The 17,218-nt window shown below is 51.9% G+C and overlaps 1 protein-coding gene across 1 annotated transcript in view; it reads left to right on the plus strand.

Annotated features, from left to right (window-relative positions):
• The first annotated feature begins 7,482 nt into the window (after nt 1–7,482).
• CELF6 (CUGBP Elav-like family member 6) overlaps nt 7,483–17,218 on the plus strand; it is a 180,057-nt gene continuing 170,321 nt past the window's right edge. Inside the window, exon 1 of the mRNA XM_067555986.1 lies at nt 7,483–7,717. Within this exon, the coding sequence (XP_067412087.1) occupies nt 7,483–7,717 (235 nt within the window). The remainder of the gene's footprint in view (nt 7,718–17,218) is intronic.

Genomic DNA, 17,218 nt, shown 5'->3' on the forward strand with positions numbered 1-17,218 from the left:
CATCTGTGGACCAGGGGTCATAAAACATCTCTGCCTCCACAGGGGTTTGAGATACTCATTGGAAACAGGTTACAGATGCACCCAGTGGCCAGGAGCCATTCTGAACTGGGCTGTGCCGTCATGGATCTCCATTCACTGGGCCAAATCCACCCCACGGGAGCTCCATTGGCTACGCTAGAGTTACAGCAGAGATGAGTTTGGCCGGCTGCATTTGTGAATGATCTGGAGGATGGGGTGGATTGCATCCTCAGCAAGGTCGCGGTTGACACTAAGCTGGGGGGAGTGGTAGATACGCTGGTGGGCAGGGATAGGATACAGAGTGACCTAGACAAATTGGAGGTTTGGGCCAAAAGAAATCTGATGAGGTACAACAAGGACAAGTGCAGAGTCCTGCACTTAGGATGGAAGAATCCCATGCACTGCTACAGACTGGGGACCGACAGGGTAGGCAGCAGTTCTGCATAAGAGGACCTGGGGGCTACAGTGGACAAGAAGATGGATATGTGTCAAGAGTGTGCCGCCGTTGCCAAGAAGGCTAATAACATATTGGGCTGCATTAGTAGGAGCATTGCCAGCAGATCGAGGGAAGTGATTATTCCCGTCTATTCGGCACTGGTGAGGCCACATTTGGAGTACTGTGTCCAGTTTTGGGCCCCCCACTGCAGAAAGGATGTGGACAAATTGGAGAGAGTCCAGAGGAGGGCAACAAAAATGATTAAGGGGCTGGGGCACATGACTTATGAGGAGAGGCTGAGGAAACTAGGCTTGTTTAGTCTGCAGAAGGGAAGAATGAGGGGGGATTTGATAGCAGCCTTTAACTACCTGAAAGGGGGTTCCAGGGAGGATGGAGCCAGGCTGTTCTCAATGGTAGTAGATGACAGAACAAGGAGCAATGGTCTCAAGTTGCAATGGGGGAGGTCTAGGTTGGATATTAGGAAAAAAAATTTCCCTAGGAGGGTGGTGAAGCACTGAATGGGTTACCTGGGGAGGTGATGGAATCTCCATCCTTAGAGGTTTCTATTGCCTCGCTTGACAAAGCCTTGGCTGGGATGATTTAGTTGGGATTGGCCCTGCTTTGGGCAGGGGGTGGGACTAGATACCTCCTGAGGTCCCTTCCAGCTCTAGTCTTCTCTGATTCTATGCGCTGGGGGCCTGCGTACTTGCAGAATTCACAGGCAGCTCCCTCTAAAACCCGTCAGTGACCTGTGCAGCATCTCACACTTCTTCTCTTTCAGTGAGGCCCTTTGGAGCTTGGCAGCCCGGGAGGCCTGGCTTTATTTATACAATGTGTCCAGCACAGGTGCAAGCAGAGCAAGGTCTCCTCCCACAGCTCGTTGCCTCCGCCCCACTCTGACAGGAGGTCTGAGAGGGGAGTACGATCTGTTCAATCCTTGGCACCTCTGTTGAAACTGCCAGTGGGAGGGGCAGATTAGCCCCGCTGGGGCGGAGGTGTCGTCTGTGCTGTAGGTGACTAGCTGAGACCCTCAGAGCATTTCACAAGGGTCACCCAACATGCAGGATGGTGGGACGAGGTTTGCAGCCCTCCCTCATCCTGACAAAGGCAGAAGGGAGACCCGACGCTCCCGGCAACCAGGCTGAGCACACCCCAGCATGCTGCCAGAGCTGCGATCATGAAGGCACAGAGCCACAGCTGGGACCAATACGGGGAAACAAACCCAGCTAGAAAGGGAGGAGAATGGCGAGAGCTGGGGAGGCAGAAAGGCTTGGGAGAATGGGGGGTAGCAGTCCTTTGCTAGCTGGTCTGCGGGAATCTGAGAGCCTGGTAAAGGAAGCTGGCAAGCCCTGGAGTTTAAAGGCTGGTTGACCCTGGAGTTTAAAGGCTGGTTGACTCATTTTAGGTGAAATTGATGGGCTGGGCTAATTGGAGATGAATAGAGGGAGACCGGTTAGGAGAAAGCTCGGAGCTCCCAAGACTGCCCCAAGAGCAACAGACAGACAGTAATTAGGGCAGCATCAGCCTGGGATGGATTTGAACTCATGACCTGGTGGAGCAAGATGCTGTAACCTATCACCAGATACCAGGGGGGAAAAGAAGGAAGAAGCTGGCTGGGATTTGTGTCTGCTTGCTGTCCCCTCCAACCTCCCTAGGGTGGTATTAGGCCCCGTTCCAGATCCGTAATCTGCCAGCTTCCTAGCAGCTTTTCTAGTGCAGACAGGCGCCTTTCTATTTGTCCATTCAGGTATCTCAAACCTTGGGCAGGACGACTGGGAACAATAGTGCTGCTCTTTCACTCACAGAGCACCTTTCATAAGCACTTTACCCACCACTGAAATGCAGCCACCTCTGAGCGCAGCGGTTTAGCAGTGCCCAGCGCCACTAAACAACAGTTTCCGAGACGCAGTGAAGAATCCCATATCCCGGGGGAGTGGCAGAGAGAATTTAAGGAAGCAGTATGCTACAAACCAGACAGGAATCTGGTGTGGGGAGCCTGGCTTGTGTAATGGGGGCCGGGGCCTCTTTAAGAACTACTGGGTAGACTGGGGAACTCACTGCCACAAGAGGATCTGGAGGCCAAGAATTTAGCAAGATTAAAAAAATGTTTGGCCACACTGATCTCCAACTATTAGAGACCCAGGATGGTCTATGTGGGGGGCTGCCGGGTTCTTGCACCTTCCTGTGAAGCACCTGCTGCTATCCAGAGTCAGAGACAGGACCCGGGATGGACTCAGGTCTGCCCCAGTCTGGCAGTTCCCACATTCCTATGACCTACTGAAACCTCCTGTAAAATGGGCCTCCTAATGCTCAGTGCCTCCTAATGCTCTCCTGGCGTCCTGCATCAGTCCTGACTCAGGTGGAAGAGCACCATCTTCTGTCCATCTGCAGCATCTTCAGTTTGCCTGGGCAACTCCCTAGCCCAGTGCTGGTTCACATATCACAGGATCGGCCGAGATCCCACCCTGTGGTGGTAACACTCCCTTTCCAGTACAGCATTTCCCACATGTGGCAAAGCCCTGCCCTGGGTGGGTTGTTATGTGGCTCATTGCAAAGCGCTGAAAAATGGAGCCCGTTTGGGAAAAGACAAGTGCAAGCCTTTGAGGAGTGTGTTGCAAAGAAGCTCCAGCGATCACCGGGGCTGCTGAGCACTGGATAGATTAAATAAAAAAGATTTTCATTATGTAAGCGGCAAGAAAGCTGCCAGAGACCCCAGTGTAGTAATTATGATGTCTTTTATTAGACTTGTGGAAAAAGATGAAGATTGTAGAGCCCTGGAGACCTCTTGCAAGTTCTTTGAGGTCTGAAAATCTCCTGTGTTTTTGTCCTCTCTTTTAGACTAATAGGAGATGTCATGATTGCATTCCCCATGCTACCGTTCATTTCATGAGGCTGTGCGAGTCTGGAATCCGACAGAAAAGTGGCACGTGAAACCGGCCAAGAGGGAAGGAATCCAGAGTCACAGCTTGCCTTGGAGATGGCTCAGGACAGGAGAAAAGCATGTGTTTGGTTGGTGTGCGTGTACATTCCTGGGGTGGATGTACAAGTGTGTGTCTAGTATCGTTGTTGTTGCAGTTGTGTCCTAGGAACCCCTCCGTCGTGGACCAGGCCTAGGCGCTGTACAGACATGGAACAAAAAGGCAGTCCCGTCCCTGGCCTGAAGAACTAAAATCTATAGTGTAAGTATAAGACAAGAGAAGCAGGTGGAAACAGACAGACAGACAGATAGGAGAGCACAAGGAAACAAAGAGACAATATCATGGTTATCTGGGTGTGTTTTTGTGTATGTACAGATATGTGTGATTCCATATTGTTGTTATTGTTTAACAGTTATATTGCAGTAAAGGCCAAGCAAGCCAGGCCTTTGTTGCACTCGGTGCTGTACAAACAGTTCTCCTCAGGTGCATTACATATGTTCCCGTGCCGTTCCCCTACCCTGAGAGCCATGGGGTGGGGAGGTGGGTTCTAATATCAAGCCTGTAGGACCAGTATCTGTCTCTCAACCTGCCAGAACTTTCTCCTTACCCCTCCAGTAGGCACTAAGATTAGTGTGCCCTGTGTACTCTGGACTCATTACAATAACAATAGGCAAAGTCTCTTGGAAATCACTGGGATATGTGCACATGATCTCCGTGACCCAGGGACATCCTGCCCATGGCGTCATATGACATTGGGGGGGGGATCCCGGGAAGAGTCACTTTCTTCTAACACCGAACAAGGAACTTGGAAACCAGTATTTCCCCTAAAGCTGTTCCTGGTGCTGTCCTCGCCTCACTGTAGAACTTCTGCATAGCACCTTCCCCAGCCCACTGGCTTTCTGCTCCCATTTTAAAGGAACAGGACTTATCACCTCACATTTGCAGGCGAGCAGACCAGCCACTGTTTAGGGAGAACTGCAGTAATCCTACAGCCAAATGGCCAAAGAGCTCTTTTCTTTCCTTTTTTTTTTTTTTTTTCTTTTCTTTTCTTTTCTTTTCTTTTCTGTCAAACCAATTCAAATGCTAACTTGCACAAAAGCAGAACAATGAGAAAGCAAGCAATGATAGCATGGAGGAATGCAAATCACAGTGCGACAGGTGTCCTTTCCCAACCTGTGTTTGGATCTTCTGAGGTTTAAGAAGGGTTGATCCAGATCAGTACTTGATGGGAAACCCCTAAGGAACTCATAGGTGCTATTGATGATTCACGAAGAGGCTCTCTCCCAGCTGAGTCAGGGCTGACTCAGTGTCCCTACCGCTTGTGAGGGGGAGTGGTGTGATTGCAGTGGTTGTTTGTGAAGACAGCACAAAATGAGTGCAAACCCACACCCAGTTTGCGTGCACTTTGCATGGATGTACAGGGCTGCGCAAGGAGTGAGGAAATAGAAAATCAGTCCTAAGGACTAAAAACTTCTGGTCGTTAATGAGAGAGCAGGGGTGTTAAACCTCATGTTCTAGTTAAATTCGATCCTGGGTCATTCTGCTCTCCCAAACGAAGTTCCCTCTGATGCCTGTTAGACGAGGGATTCTTCTCCGGTTCTACCTTCAAACTTGGGTCTAGCGTTGCCGGGTGCTGCCAAACAGTGGCTGTGCCCTGTTCTAGAAATGGATGCAGTCAGCAGTGAGTGGTGTGATCCATATGTATGTATCTATAGCTACCCATTACCTCCCTTAGAATATAAATCGGTGTGGAGTAAATGCACAGTATCATTCATCAACACAAAACGCCTGTTGACTTCAGTGGGGCCAGGCTTTCACCCCACCAGTGTAGCACTGGGGAATGGACTGGAATGAGGGCCCCTGCAGACCAGAGGCCTCTCTATACCAAAGCCAAGGTGGCGTAGGAGCAGCAGCAGCAGTGCCTCTCACCCTGCTCCATCGATGTGCCCAAGAAACCGGAGAGGCGTTCGGACCCCAGAGTTGATTGAGCCCTCGGTGTCTCTGCTGGGATTACTGACCAGGGGGCCAGCTGAGACCCCCATGACGCTGATTATTGTGGACACCTGTGCTCAAGGAGGTGGCCTGAGAGCCCTCACTTCACAAAGGCCGCTAGGAAAGACTTGGGCTAGAGGAAACCAGTGTCCTAGCGGAGAAAGGGCCCCTTGTTCCTTCCCATCCCAAATCTCCTGAACTCGAGCCCACCGCTAACCCACAGGGGGTTGGGAAAAGCTGTCATTCCTCCCGTCGCGGCCTACTGCAAGGCCTCTCCCACCTTTCCCTGCAGCAACGGGCTGAGATGGAGCTGGGTGGTTGCCTCTCCCAGCTGGCCCCTTGTCTGTCCTGACTCTGGTTCTTATTGGTCACAGCAGTGACTGTTGGATGCAGGCTATTTATCCCTCCTGGCAGGGTCTGGAGATTGTCCTTCATGTGCCTGGCATTCCCCATGCTGCTCCCCAGGCCTCTCTCTGCAGCCAAGGGCCGCTGGGATGGTGTGCTGGGGACACTGCAGGGTGAGAGTGGCGCTCACGCTCACTGGTGGTTGGCACAGAGGCAGTGTGAGGGGTTTAAAAATTCCCCTGTGGAGCATCTGTTTAATTAACCAGCAAATGGCTGAAGGTCCCTTCGGAGCAGCCATTTCATTACAGGCCCCGTCGGCTGTGGTTATTTTGCAGTGGGGGGGCAGGGGCAGTGGAATAAATGTGGCTCCTTTCCATGCATGATGCCTCCTCCCACCCCAGCTTCCCGCAGCCTGGGAAGATCCCGCATAGCCAATGGCGCTGCACATTCCTGCGGCTGGAGAGGACTGGAAAGGTTGGATCTGGGGTCGGAAATGGGGTCATTTCCTCTAGTGCCCAGGGTGCATCAAATGTGAGCAGGAGAGTTTGAAGGGCTGGGAATTATGCAAGTGGCACCTCACTCCCGCTGTGTTTGCCCCTCCTCGCTCTGTTAGACAAACCCAGGCTCTAATAAACCCCATCTTCCTCCCCCTCGTTCTCCATGCGGCGTGATGTGTCCTGAGATCCCGGGTCCCTCCAGCCCACGTGCAGAGCCCTGGCCCTGAGCCCTGAAGGTTGAGCATTTTTTCCAGGCCCAAGAAGCTTCCCAGTTACACTTTCCCTTTCCACTGGCCTGCCAGCTCCTCCAGGGCGATTGGATGAGACTACAAAGGAGTGTGCTAAACTCCTGCCTGCCTCCCAGCATAGCCGGCTTCCTAGGCTTCTTCCCTGGCTTGTTTAGCAGAATATTTGCCAGAACAGCTCCCGTTCTGCTCCTCCGGGCTAGATGCGTTTATTTTAAAAACACAGGTAGGCCAGATCCACAAAGGTATTTAAGTTCCTAAATCCCACTGAAATCAATGGAAGACCTGTCTGTCTGTCTGTGGGACAGACAGACACCTAAGGGTAGCACACCTGATGAGAGATGAAGGGGCTTTTCTCTTGCAGTTTGGTCCCCTTAGGGTCCTTTTGCAGAAGGCAGCTGTGTCTGTCGGGCAGCCTCTGAACTTGTCAGCCCAGGAGAGTCTGGAGCATCTGCACGAGACCCCCCCCCCCCCCCCCGGGGTCTGACAACAAACAAATGTTGGGGGGGGGGGAGGAAAAAACAGGGGCTGGCAAATCTCTGGCATTTCCCCTCTTTGCCCAGCGCCCCCAACTCCGGCCCTGCGCCGGCCCCTTCCCTGGCGGCCCCCCCCGCCCGGCGGATCCGATCCTTCCTTTGCTGCAATAGTAGCAGCTGCCAGATTCCCCCCCCCCCCCTTTGCTCTCCGAGCTGCTCCATCGCCCCCGCCCCCGCCCCCGGCCCGGCACCCACAGCCCCAGGCACGGGCAGCGCGGCTGGCCCCGGGGCGGGGCGGGGCGAGGCGGGAGGGGAGGAAAGGGCGGGGCGTCTCCCGCCCAGCCCCTGTCCCGCTGCCGGCTGCCCCCTTCTGATTGGCTCCGGCTGCCTCATTATGCTAATCCCTTGCGTCTCGTCGCGGGGCCAGCCGGCTGACGTCATCCGGCCGGAGGGAGGAGGGGAGGGGGGGCCAGGCGCGAGCCAGCCGGGCGCGGAGCGGCGGCCCCCGCGCGGGCGGGCGGAGCAGGGGAGCGCGGCCGGCCGCGGGACGGGAGCATGGCCACGGGCGGCGGCGGCGGCGCGCTCAGCACCGCGGACAGCGCCGCCAGGATGAACGGGCTGAGCCCCGGCCCGGCCGGCATCGCCATGAAGGACCACGATGCCATCAAGCTGTTCGTGGGGCAGATCCCCCGCAACCTGGAGGAGGGCGACCTCAAGCCCCTCTTCGAGGAGTTCGGCAAGATCTACGAGCTGACCGTGCTGAAGGACCGCTTCACCGGCATGCACAAAGGTAGGGGGCGCCCAGCCCCCCCGAGCGGCCGGGCTGCGAGCCGCGGGCAGGGCACGGCGGGCTCAGACACGAGCAGGTGCCTGGTGGCACGCTCAGCCCCCTCCCCCCTTCCCCTGTGGGGCTGAGACCCCCGGCTGGGCAGCGGTCTGGTTCACGCCCGGCCCCTGGGCTGGGGGGCCAGGTGCTGGGAGTTGCCCACCTCTTGGTCTGCCTCTTTGTCTGTTGGTGGAAATTGGTGCCAAAGAAGTGTTTTGTGCTCGGAAAGGAAGAGCCCCCCCCTGTCCGGGGAGGGGGCAGCTCCTTGGTTTGCTTTCCTAGCGGGGAGGGGGGAAATCACTTCCGAATGGGGAGTAAAGCGCCACGATCCCTTTCAGTATCGATACTGGGGTGTTTCTGGGTGGGATTGTACTGCAGTTGAGGAACAACAGTTTGCAGGGGGGAAATGGTGTGTGTCATCCGATGGCAGCTGTGAGCCTTGTTGCATGAAGAAAATGGGGAGGGGGGGGGAAGCGGTCCTGGAAAGGATTACCTGTTGGGTGACTTCTTGCAACTGTTGTGAAAGTAGCAGCATGCAAAAAGCAAAGGGGGTAAACCAATTGAGTAGCAACCGCCAAAGAGCTGGGCTGGGGAAGCAGGCTCAGCTTGCTTCTATATGAATGCCTGGGTTTGTCATATAAAAAGTGTTCCCCATCCATCCCAGCTAGAGCCTGCAGAAATAATCTGGGCTGTGTTTTTAAAAGGAATAAAGAAGTCAGAAGCTCCCTCTTGATTTGTAAAAAACAGAGGATCCAAATCTGCCTCTGTTTGATAACATAGTCCCTACTTGTGTTTCGAAATCTCAGTTGAGCTTTAAATGTGTCATGGAATATTCTCCGCTCATCAGAGGGATTCTCTTTAAGGGTGAGGGGGAAAGAAAGCTGGTACATTTCAGATCTTCCTGACTAGGTGGGAGTTTAGATCAATGTCCCCCATCTCCAAGATTACCCTTCACCAGACATTTACAACAATAACAAAATCACCCTATGCCTTTGCAACTTTTCCCAGGATGACTGTTCTGAAAAGCTCCCCTACTGAATACAAAGCAGAGGCCTTGTAATCCTGATTGTTTTCTCCTTTACAGAATTAGGAGTTAATACCCTGTAGCATGAGTGAGTGCATTACTCCCTAATTTTCAGTATTTCCCAGGTAGGATTCCAGAGATGAGGTGGTTATTATATAAGGCTGAGTGCCAGTTCAGGTAGAGGCACCAGATGATTGAAACAGAGAGGGAAGCACAGAACAGGTACATGGGAAGTTATGTGTCTCCCAGATGGAAAGAACAGAATGGTTTCCAAGACATAAAATGAGACTCCAGGATGTAGATAGCAAGAGGTATTCTCTGGAGTTTCTAGGGAGCCAAAATGAAACTTGGTCTTTAACATGATAGATAAATAGCTGTTACACAGCTGGCAACTGCCTGGATATTTTAACTCTCCAGTTCTCAAGTCTGCTACTATGTGTCCCAAATTTCTCTGTGTGCTTTCCTAGTGCTAGTTTACACTCCTAACGCTAACAATGCAGGTGAAGTTGACATTTCAATACACAAAGTGAATACAACTTTCTTTCTTTCTTTCTTTCTTTCTTTCTTTCTTTCAAGATCATCCATTCATTTATCCATCTATCTATCCTCTGGAAAACCCTTCCCCATTCCTCCAAAATAATTAGACTAGTGCAACTCTAAATATCATGCCAAACAAATACTACTTAATTTCAGACACTCGGCTAATTAAACCGTCATCCCTCTTTGCTTTTTAAGCGTTGGGGTGTAGCTAGCTCATGCTTGTGCACTCAGAACTTCTAGCAAACATTTCTGGATAGCTAGCTAGATTAGATTAGATAGATAGATTCCTGCAAAATCCACAGAGGCGAATGCTGAGTTGATTTGAAATGGTAAATATTGTAAATGCAGGCAGCTGATAGGAAAGGGACATAAATGGCTAGTAGCTAAACTGCTCTAGTTGGATATTTTCAATTTTACAGCAGTAACTTTTCTAAAATATCAGAATATGATTGGTATGTCTACACGCACATATGATCTCTCTGCTTTACACAGGAGAGTAAATAAATTAAACATAAAGGAAGTTTAAGGATTGTTAAACAAACAGATAGGATTGACCACCCCCCAATAGCTGCTGTCTATCCGATTGCATGCTGATGGCAACACTCCTTGTCTCTCCACTCCTGAATTCGTTCTATTTGAAGGCGAGTTGATTGCACTTATTAAGAGTTATTAATACTTAATCATCTGGCAGATTTAATTGTGCCAATATTAAAAATGCATCAATGTCAATTTCATTCATTAAATATTTACTTTTGTGAAGGGAAACTGTTTTGCTGCTGTTTTAATATCATTTTAAGACGCTTTGAATATGACCTAATAAAATAATTGGAAGAGAAAGCTGAGCGATTATGTATACAGGAAGCCTGGCAAAATTCTTCTTTCCTGCTTGCTTTGGGTAATTCTTTTTGTGAAGTACTAGTGAAATATCATTCATTCATTTCATCATCATAGTAAAGATGGTAAACAGATTTTGAGGCTGGGTTGGATGAATGGTCCTGACAATTTTGCCAGTCAGAGATATAAACAATGAAGGCTAGATTGTGGAACCTTTTTGCCTAACTATGAGCATTTACTCATGTGGCTGTGGCAGAGCTCCTCATGTGAGTAAGCACTCACCGGGTTGAGAAATCTTATGGTAGCTGTATTTTTGATTCACAAACCAAAGCATGTGATATTGAAAGGGCCAGAAACCAATTCCCTTTCTCACGCTGAGTAGCAGCACCTCACCCCAGGAATAATCCCTTTAAAATCAATAGGAATTACTGAGTAAAGTGCTACTAAGGGGATCAGAATATGACCCAAAGAGATTAGGTCAAAAGATCTTGAAATTCAGCGTTGTAATTTAGTCCTAAAACTAAAATCATACATACGCAGTGTAGCAGAAGGTGGCTACCTTATCTAATCTATCTATTGAAAGAGTGTTTTCTTAGCACTCAACCCTGGAAGAAGCTCTGGTGGACTAGAAGTGACCCATAAGGTCAAGATTTCTGCTTGACCCCACTTCCCCCCACCCTTAAATTTAAAATACCCATCACAATAAAACAAAAATCTGAAACACAAATGATGTCCCATAAACAGCCAAGCCCTTTGACTTCCCCAGAGCTGCTAGCGCTTCATTTTCTTTTTCTTTTCTTTTTTCTCTCTTCTGCCTTTTCCCTTCACTCCTTGAGCTTTCATCTGTACCCTGCTTCCTCCTCCATTTACAATTTTTCCATACTGTGTCACTGCTGACTTTTGGACTCTTCCTTCAGGTTTTTTCGGTGACTGAATTGAAATGTGCTATTGAAATTTAGCCTCTGGACCCAAATTCAGTGACAGAGCTGAAGGAGGCTTGAGGAAGTGAATCAAAATGTCTAAAGAAAAGGAAATAGCCAGCAACACTCGTTTTGCTCCTTTCAGCACGAAGAGGCAGGGAGACCACACATGCACACATGCATGTGATTTACACCAACACAGATTGAGCTTGCTTCTTAGGTACTGAGAGTAATTAATAGCTAAAATATACGGTCCCTGTAGTGGTACATTGTGCCTTTAGCATGGGAGAATTGGCGCATGGGGCTTTACAGACTGCCTCTGTGGATACGGGAGGTGGTTATTTCTTTGCTGAGAGATGGTTTCCCTTCACCCACCACTGAAATGCAGCTACCTCTGGGGTGGATTGCAATGTAAGTTTATCAGTGCCAGACACAACAGTTCAGGACAGGGAAGGAATGGGACCAAGGTGCTCAGTTTTGCCGAGGGAATTTAGGGAGGCAGAATGTAAATGCCAGAGGTGGGTATAAGTGTATAAATACCCCAGCAAGGTGTCTGTATAATGTGGGTGTAGCCAGACTCTGGGGGAGGGAGAGGGAGATCTGGCCTGACATACCAGGCGCACAGGACCTAACTTCGCTTGCTACCACCAGTTGGCTTCCCTCAGCAACCAGGAGAACTCTGCTAGAGACCAGGCATGTAATCACAGAACTGCAATGAGCTGGGTTAACAGACCCGGTGCTTGAAATTTCACTGCCTGGACCCATGTCTGGCCAGATGCGCCCCCCAGAGGAGCCGAAGTGGGAGTGGGACTGTTTAGCGAATAAAGGCTGGCGCAGATGGAGTCACAGGCGTGGGTGACAATCCACGCTCCAGATCAGAGACAGCTGGGAAGAGGCCATCTTTCCTGTGGTGATTAGCCCAAAGCCATTGAGGTCGATGGAGAGACATCCATGGACCTCAGTGGGCCTAAATGCTCTGCAATGACATACCCGACATTTCTCCTCCCCTCTCCTCCTTGTAGCATTAGCACCCCCTAGAGCAAGCCAGGCCGGGGTCGTGTCCATGAAACGCCTTTGTGCCCATCTGAGGGGATGTGGCCGAGATGGGTTTTGTTCTCCTGACATTTGGGGTGAGCCTGTCCTACAAGGATACCCCAGTCTGTTTCCGCAGCAGAGACCTTCTCTTGCTGCACAGAGCTCCCTTGGGAGAGTTCTTTCGCAGTCAAGGAAAGGTTGTGCTGGGAAAGGCCTTGGCTTGCCAGCCAGGGAGATCTCTTTGTCCAGAGAACAGAGTCTGCATGGGCAACGGCAGGGCAAGCGTCCTCCCAGACTGCCCCCCACGTGCGTCACTGCTCTGGGTGGGAGGGAAGCTGGCTGTCCATGGCACATCACTCTGTGGTGACTCTCGGGGCAGGGGAGGGGGGAGGTGTTGGTGCCAGCTCTCATGAGACCACTAGGACTGAGACCGATCCACTCATCTCATGCAGTCCACCGGCCAGTCGTCATGGCCTGGCTGCGCGGTTGTTAGTGTCCCGTCCATTCCCTAGCAGAGCAGCTGCTGCTGGTCTTTGCGGGCGGCCTGCTGGCTGGGCATGGGCAGCCCTTCCTGTCAGCAGTTGGGAGGAGAGCACAGAGGGAGAGAAAGCAAGGGAGAGGCCAGGCTAAGGGAAGATGAGAAATGGCCAGAGCCCAGAGTTCAGATGCCCACAGCACGCTCAGCCCCATCGGCCAGGCAGGGGCCAGTGATGGGCTACTCGCCCTCTTGGCACATGGAGATAGGGAGGCCTTCACTTTCCAGTGGCTCTGATCGGTGGGGAGCAGAGGTTACGGTGACACAGTCTCCCTGGTTACCCGCTCCCTGGAGAGCCTGGGAAGGTCTGTGTGACACACTGCACCTCCCGGGAGAGCCGTGCAAGGCCCTGGTGACAGAGCTCCAGTGGCATGAGTGTAAAGCAAAGCAATCTCCACCATGCACCCGCGGGGTGGAGCGCCTGGGCACTAGATACCGGAGTAGCTGCAGCACTCACGCTGGCTGAGAGATGGTGCCTAGATGCGTACAGGCAATAGGGACTGCCAGGTCTGGATCAGTCACTCTGCTTCCTTAGCAGAGGGGACCCAGATCTAGGGTACTGGCCCTGGGGGGTGACCCGGGGGCAGCAGCCCAGAGGGTCACCTGTGGGGAGCAGGGCCAGTTTGGTGGCATCTTCCCACCTTCCGCTGACCCAGTAGAAGTTTCTCTGGGAGGTGGAGGCTCCATACAGGATCCCAAGGTCAGGGCTGGGCTGGCCAGCAGCGTGGGCGGGGAGCAGCCTCTTAGCATCATCTCTTGGTGCCCCCACGGATCTCTGAGCTGGAGTTAGTGCTGCATCAAGCAGCATGGACCCCTGCTGGGTCTCTCTGTAGCTACTCCATTAGCTGTGCTAATGAGGGGTGGTGAGCGCAGCAGCTACCAACTGAGCCCTGTGGACCCCCCAAGATCCACAGGATGCTCAGGAGAGCCCCCCTCTAAATGTATGAACCCCCCTCCCTTGCTCAAGTAGGCCTGGGGCGCAGACAGCCCCTTGCTTTCCTTTCCTGTGGTTTTCCCAGCGCTGGAGAGGACATCACCCAAGTGACGTCCCGGGAGGTGACAGTGCTTGTTAATTTCTCTCTAGGCAGCAAAACATGCTGGAGAGGGTTACCCAGCCAGGCTGAGTACAGGCGGAGGTAACAGGTGTCTTCTTTTGAGTATGGTTCGGATCTGAAATTCGGTGACAAAAGACCTTAGCACAGAGTTCCGGTTGCTTAGTGGTCGGTTGTCCCTGCAGAGCGCTGAGCTGAGCAAAACTCGGGAGATGTCCGATAACCAGGTAACCTTAACTGCCCCCTTTCAGGAACGCCCCAGCGGGCCTGTTAACACACTCGCCTTTACCTTGACAGCCACACTTGTTGAAATATACACGCCCTTCCCCTTCTTTCACAGCCCATTCACTCGCCCCCCCCCCTCCTCCCCCAAAGGAACACTGGGAAAGGGTAAAACGGAAAAACCAAAAAAAGGCTGCCCACCCCACCTTCTCTCTGCTCCCTGGTATTGTAAGCCCCAGGAGGTTGCAGATCCTGGCAGGCACTTACACACTTAGCCAAATCCCCAGAGCGAGTCCACACGGGTTTAATTTCAGAACCACTTCAAAGCCTTGAACAACTCCCTTAGGTTTACTGCCAGGACCATGCTTAAAGCATTAGAATCCTCTCGTGTTCCACCTCCCGGCTGACAGGGTCCTTTGGAATAAAAGACTGACGGCCTGCAACCGCCATAACCCACACAATTCTGCACTGACACGGTGCATCCTGGATGTGCACCCCTGCCCTTTCCTCTCACTGGAGAGGGTGGGACCCATGGATCTCCTCAGATCACAATCACAGCCCTGTCACGCACCTCTGAGTAACCCACCTACGTTCTCATGGCACAAACACGCCTTTACCAAACAGGCAGTAGTTTCCATCATGGACTGCTTGCTCCAGGGGAAGAGATGGCAAGTGGCGTGAACAACCTTTTTGTGTTGTCCTTTAATAGTGTTCGATGGAATGGGGCGAGTGTGAACAGAGCCTGTTGGGGCACTGCTGGAAGGGGTCAGTGTTGAGGTTGCCTAGGCTAAGGCAAAACAAAGAAAACTCTCTCAGCTCCTGGGTGCAAATCTCTGATGCCGTCCACATCTGCTCTCCTCCGTTGTAGGAGGGGCCCAAGGCCCAGAGCATTCCTGCCTGAGTGAATTACCACACTGGCCATAGATCACTACCCCCAGTCACCGCGTAGACGCTGCAGCCTGGGCTGAGTATGAGGCTAGCACAGGCCGCTTCTTGCAATCCAAAGCATCCTGTAATCAGTAATCCCCGGGAGCTGCCCAGAATCCACACTTTGGCCATCCTGCCAGTGCACCTGTTTCTTTCCCCTCAGTGGTCAAGGTCTTTCTGCTTTCAGTCCCAAACTCTGTGCTATGCGTTTTTAGAAACACCACAGTCATCTGCCCCACGAGTAGCTCCTTGCCTTCCCTCCTTCCGCAGGGACGAGTAAAACACACATTTTCTCAAACAACCGATCCAGGGGTTGCCTACCACCCATCCCCATTTCCTGCCCCCTCCACAGCCACAACCCCTCTCTCTGTTGTCCCCGCCCCACACGACAGAACACACATTTTGCTTAGAGCGGCAGCTGACTAGTCCGCTGCGTTCACGGGAAACCTCCCCATAAAATAAAAACACACTAGAACAGAAACAACTTGTAACAAGCAACCTGAGTTCTTAAACCTTCCTTGCACGGGTGTACAAAGGTTCAGACTAGCCGAATCTGTGACAGTCTGTGCGTAAAGTGGTTGCAGGGAAAGCCTCTCACAGTTTTTTTCTTTAGTGGCTCATGCATCCTGTAATCTTTCCATACTGCACATCTACACAAGCAAAGCGGTGATCCTGTTCTTCAGTACCCTTCATGACTTGGGGAGTCCCCCAGAGACTTAACGGGTGCCATGCACTACCTTGGATAAAAATTGATGAGCTGAGGCCATTTTGATCCCCGTCACCGCACTAGCTGGATCTTTAGCTCTGCACAAATCAACTAACAACAACAACAAAAACCTCCTAGAACCATCTTGAAAAACTGCTGTTTTTCTCAGGGACTGTATCCTCAGAAACCCGTGGCTCAAAGGACCCTGAATTTGGGTCACTGATCCTACGCTGCACTCCCGTGGGGCATAGCGAATTTCAGGCAAATCCAAGCCAGCATACGGATTTTAGAGCTCTTTGAATTGTCATTCTTTAAACAGGAAGCCTAGGGGACGTTGGAGGGAAAGCGCCGCTCGGCACACCCAGGCGGCTGTGCCAGGTGTGACGTGGGTCATTCATCTCAATGGGGTGTTGTCCGCTGAATGAGAACACCCCATGCAGAAGCCTGAGACAATAGCTCTGAGATGTGTGAACTGCACAGTTTTCTCAGGGGTCTTCCCACCCCCTCCTGAATGCTTTAGAGCCTTTGAACCTGTACTCGGCTCCACACCCAAAACGGCAAGACTTCCCCCAAACTTGGGGGGCAGGAAGGGGCCCTCTGTCCCTCCCCAAAGAGCAACTCCCCTGGAACCCAGCCTACATGAGGAGGATTGGGAGGGGAGGTCCAGCCTCTAGATGGGCATGGCCCCCCCAGATCTGGGCACACAGACAAGAGAAGAGCATGTGGGTCTGACAGGTGCCCCTGCCCCTATTTGCCCCAGTCCACCTGCTGCTCACCCGTATATCCCCCTTCCCGGTGTCCCCCCCCACACACACCAAACACACAACGGGAAAGAGGAGAGCAGCAAAAGTAGGAAATGCAGTATCTGACTCTGGCATTGACTTTCACTTGCAGCCTCACTGCAGGACAAACACAAGAACCGACACATGGTCTGATCATCCGCTCTGAGACCTGGCAAACTCGTACCACCATTGGGCTGTTTAGGGCATTGCTTTTAGTTGCATCTCTGGTCAAAGCTCACAGCAGTGTTGGAAAATGTACCATCTTGACTGACTAGGCCTGACTCTTATTAGACAGAAGGAAAAAGAAGAGGGCTAAGGAAGAGAGAAAATAAGGTGGAGAAGGAAATGGAAGTGGGGAAGGAAAAGGACACATGAGGGCAAGGTTGGGAAGGGGAACAAAATCTTACATGCCAGGTGTGGCCTGGGATTTAGCGAGAGTCGGCAGAGGTGGTAGTGTCATCTGGATCCCTCTCTTGGCCTGGTCTATTAGGACCAGGAAGGCTCAGTGGTGTTACAGTGCATCCAGGCATCCCAGGAGATGGTGAGGAGCATTTGCTTTCCTGTTCTCCTGTCTTTCTGTCTGCTAGGGTTCCCCTTCACCAGTTTTCCTCCCAAAGTCATTTCTTTTAAGGAGCCCAGAAAGGAGTGACGGGCGGAACAACCTGTCCCCTCATTATCTTGTTCACCTAATTTCCAATACACCGATTATGGACGTTCGCGTCTACAGTTAAACTCACGATTACGGCACATTTATAGGCCCAGTGATTACAAGACCCACTTTTTACATGCATCACAGCTCCCACAATCCCATGCGAGAGCAGATGCCGCTGCCCAGAGGAGGAGGGGGAGGAAGGGCACGGGACAGTGGAGGTGTGTCTTCCCTCCGTG

This window comes from Emydura macquarii, unplaced genomic scaffold (assembly GCF_026122565.2).
Source record: "Emydura macquarii macquarii isolate MOO-44397 ecotype Brisbane River unplaced genomic scaffold, CSIRO-AGI_Emac_v2 contig_1644, whole genome shotgun sequence".
Lineage (NCBI taxonomy): Eukaryota > Metazoa > Chordata > Testudines > Chelidae > Emydura > Emydura macquarii.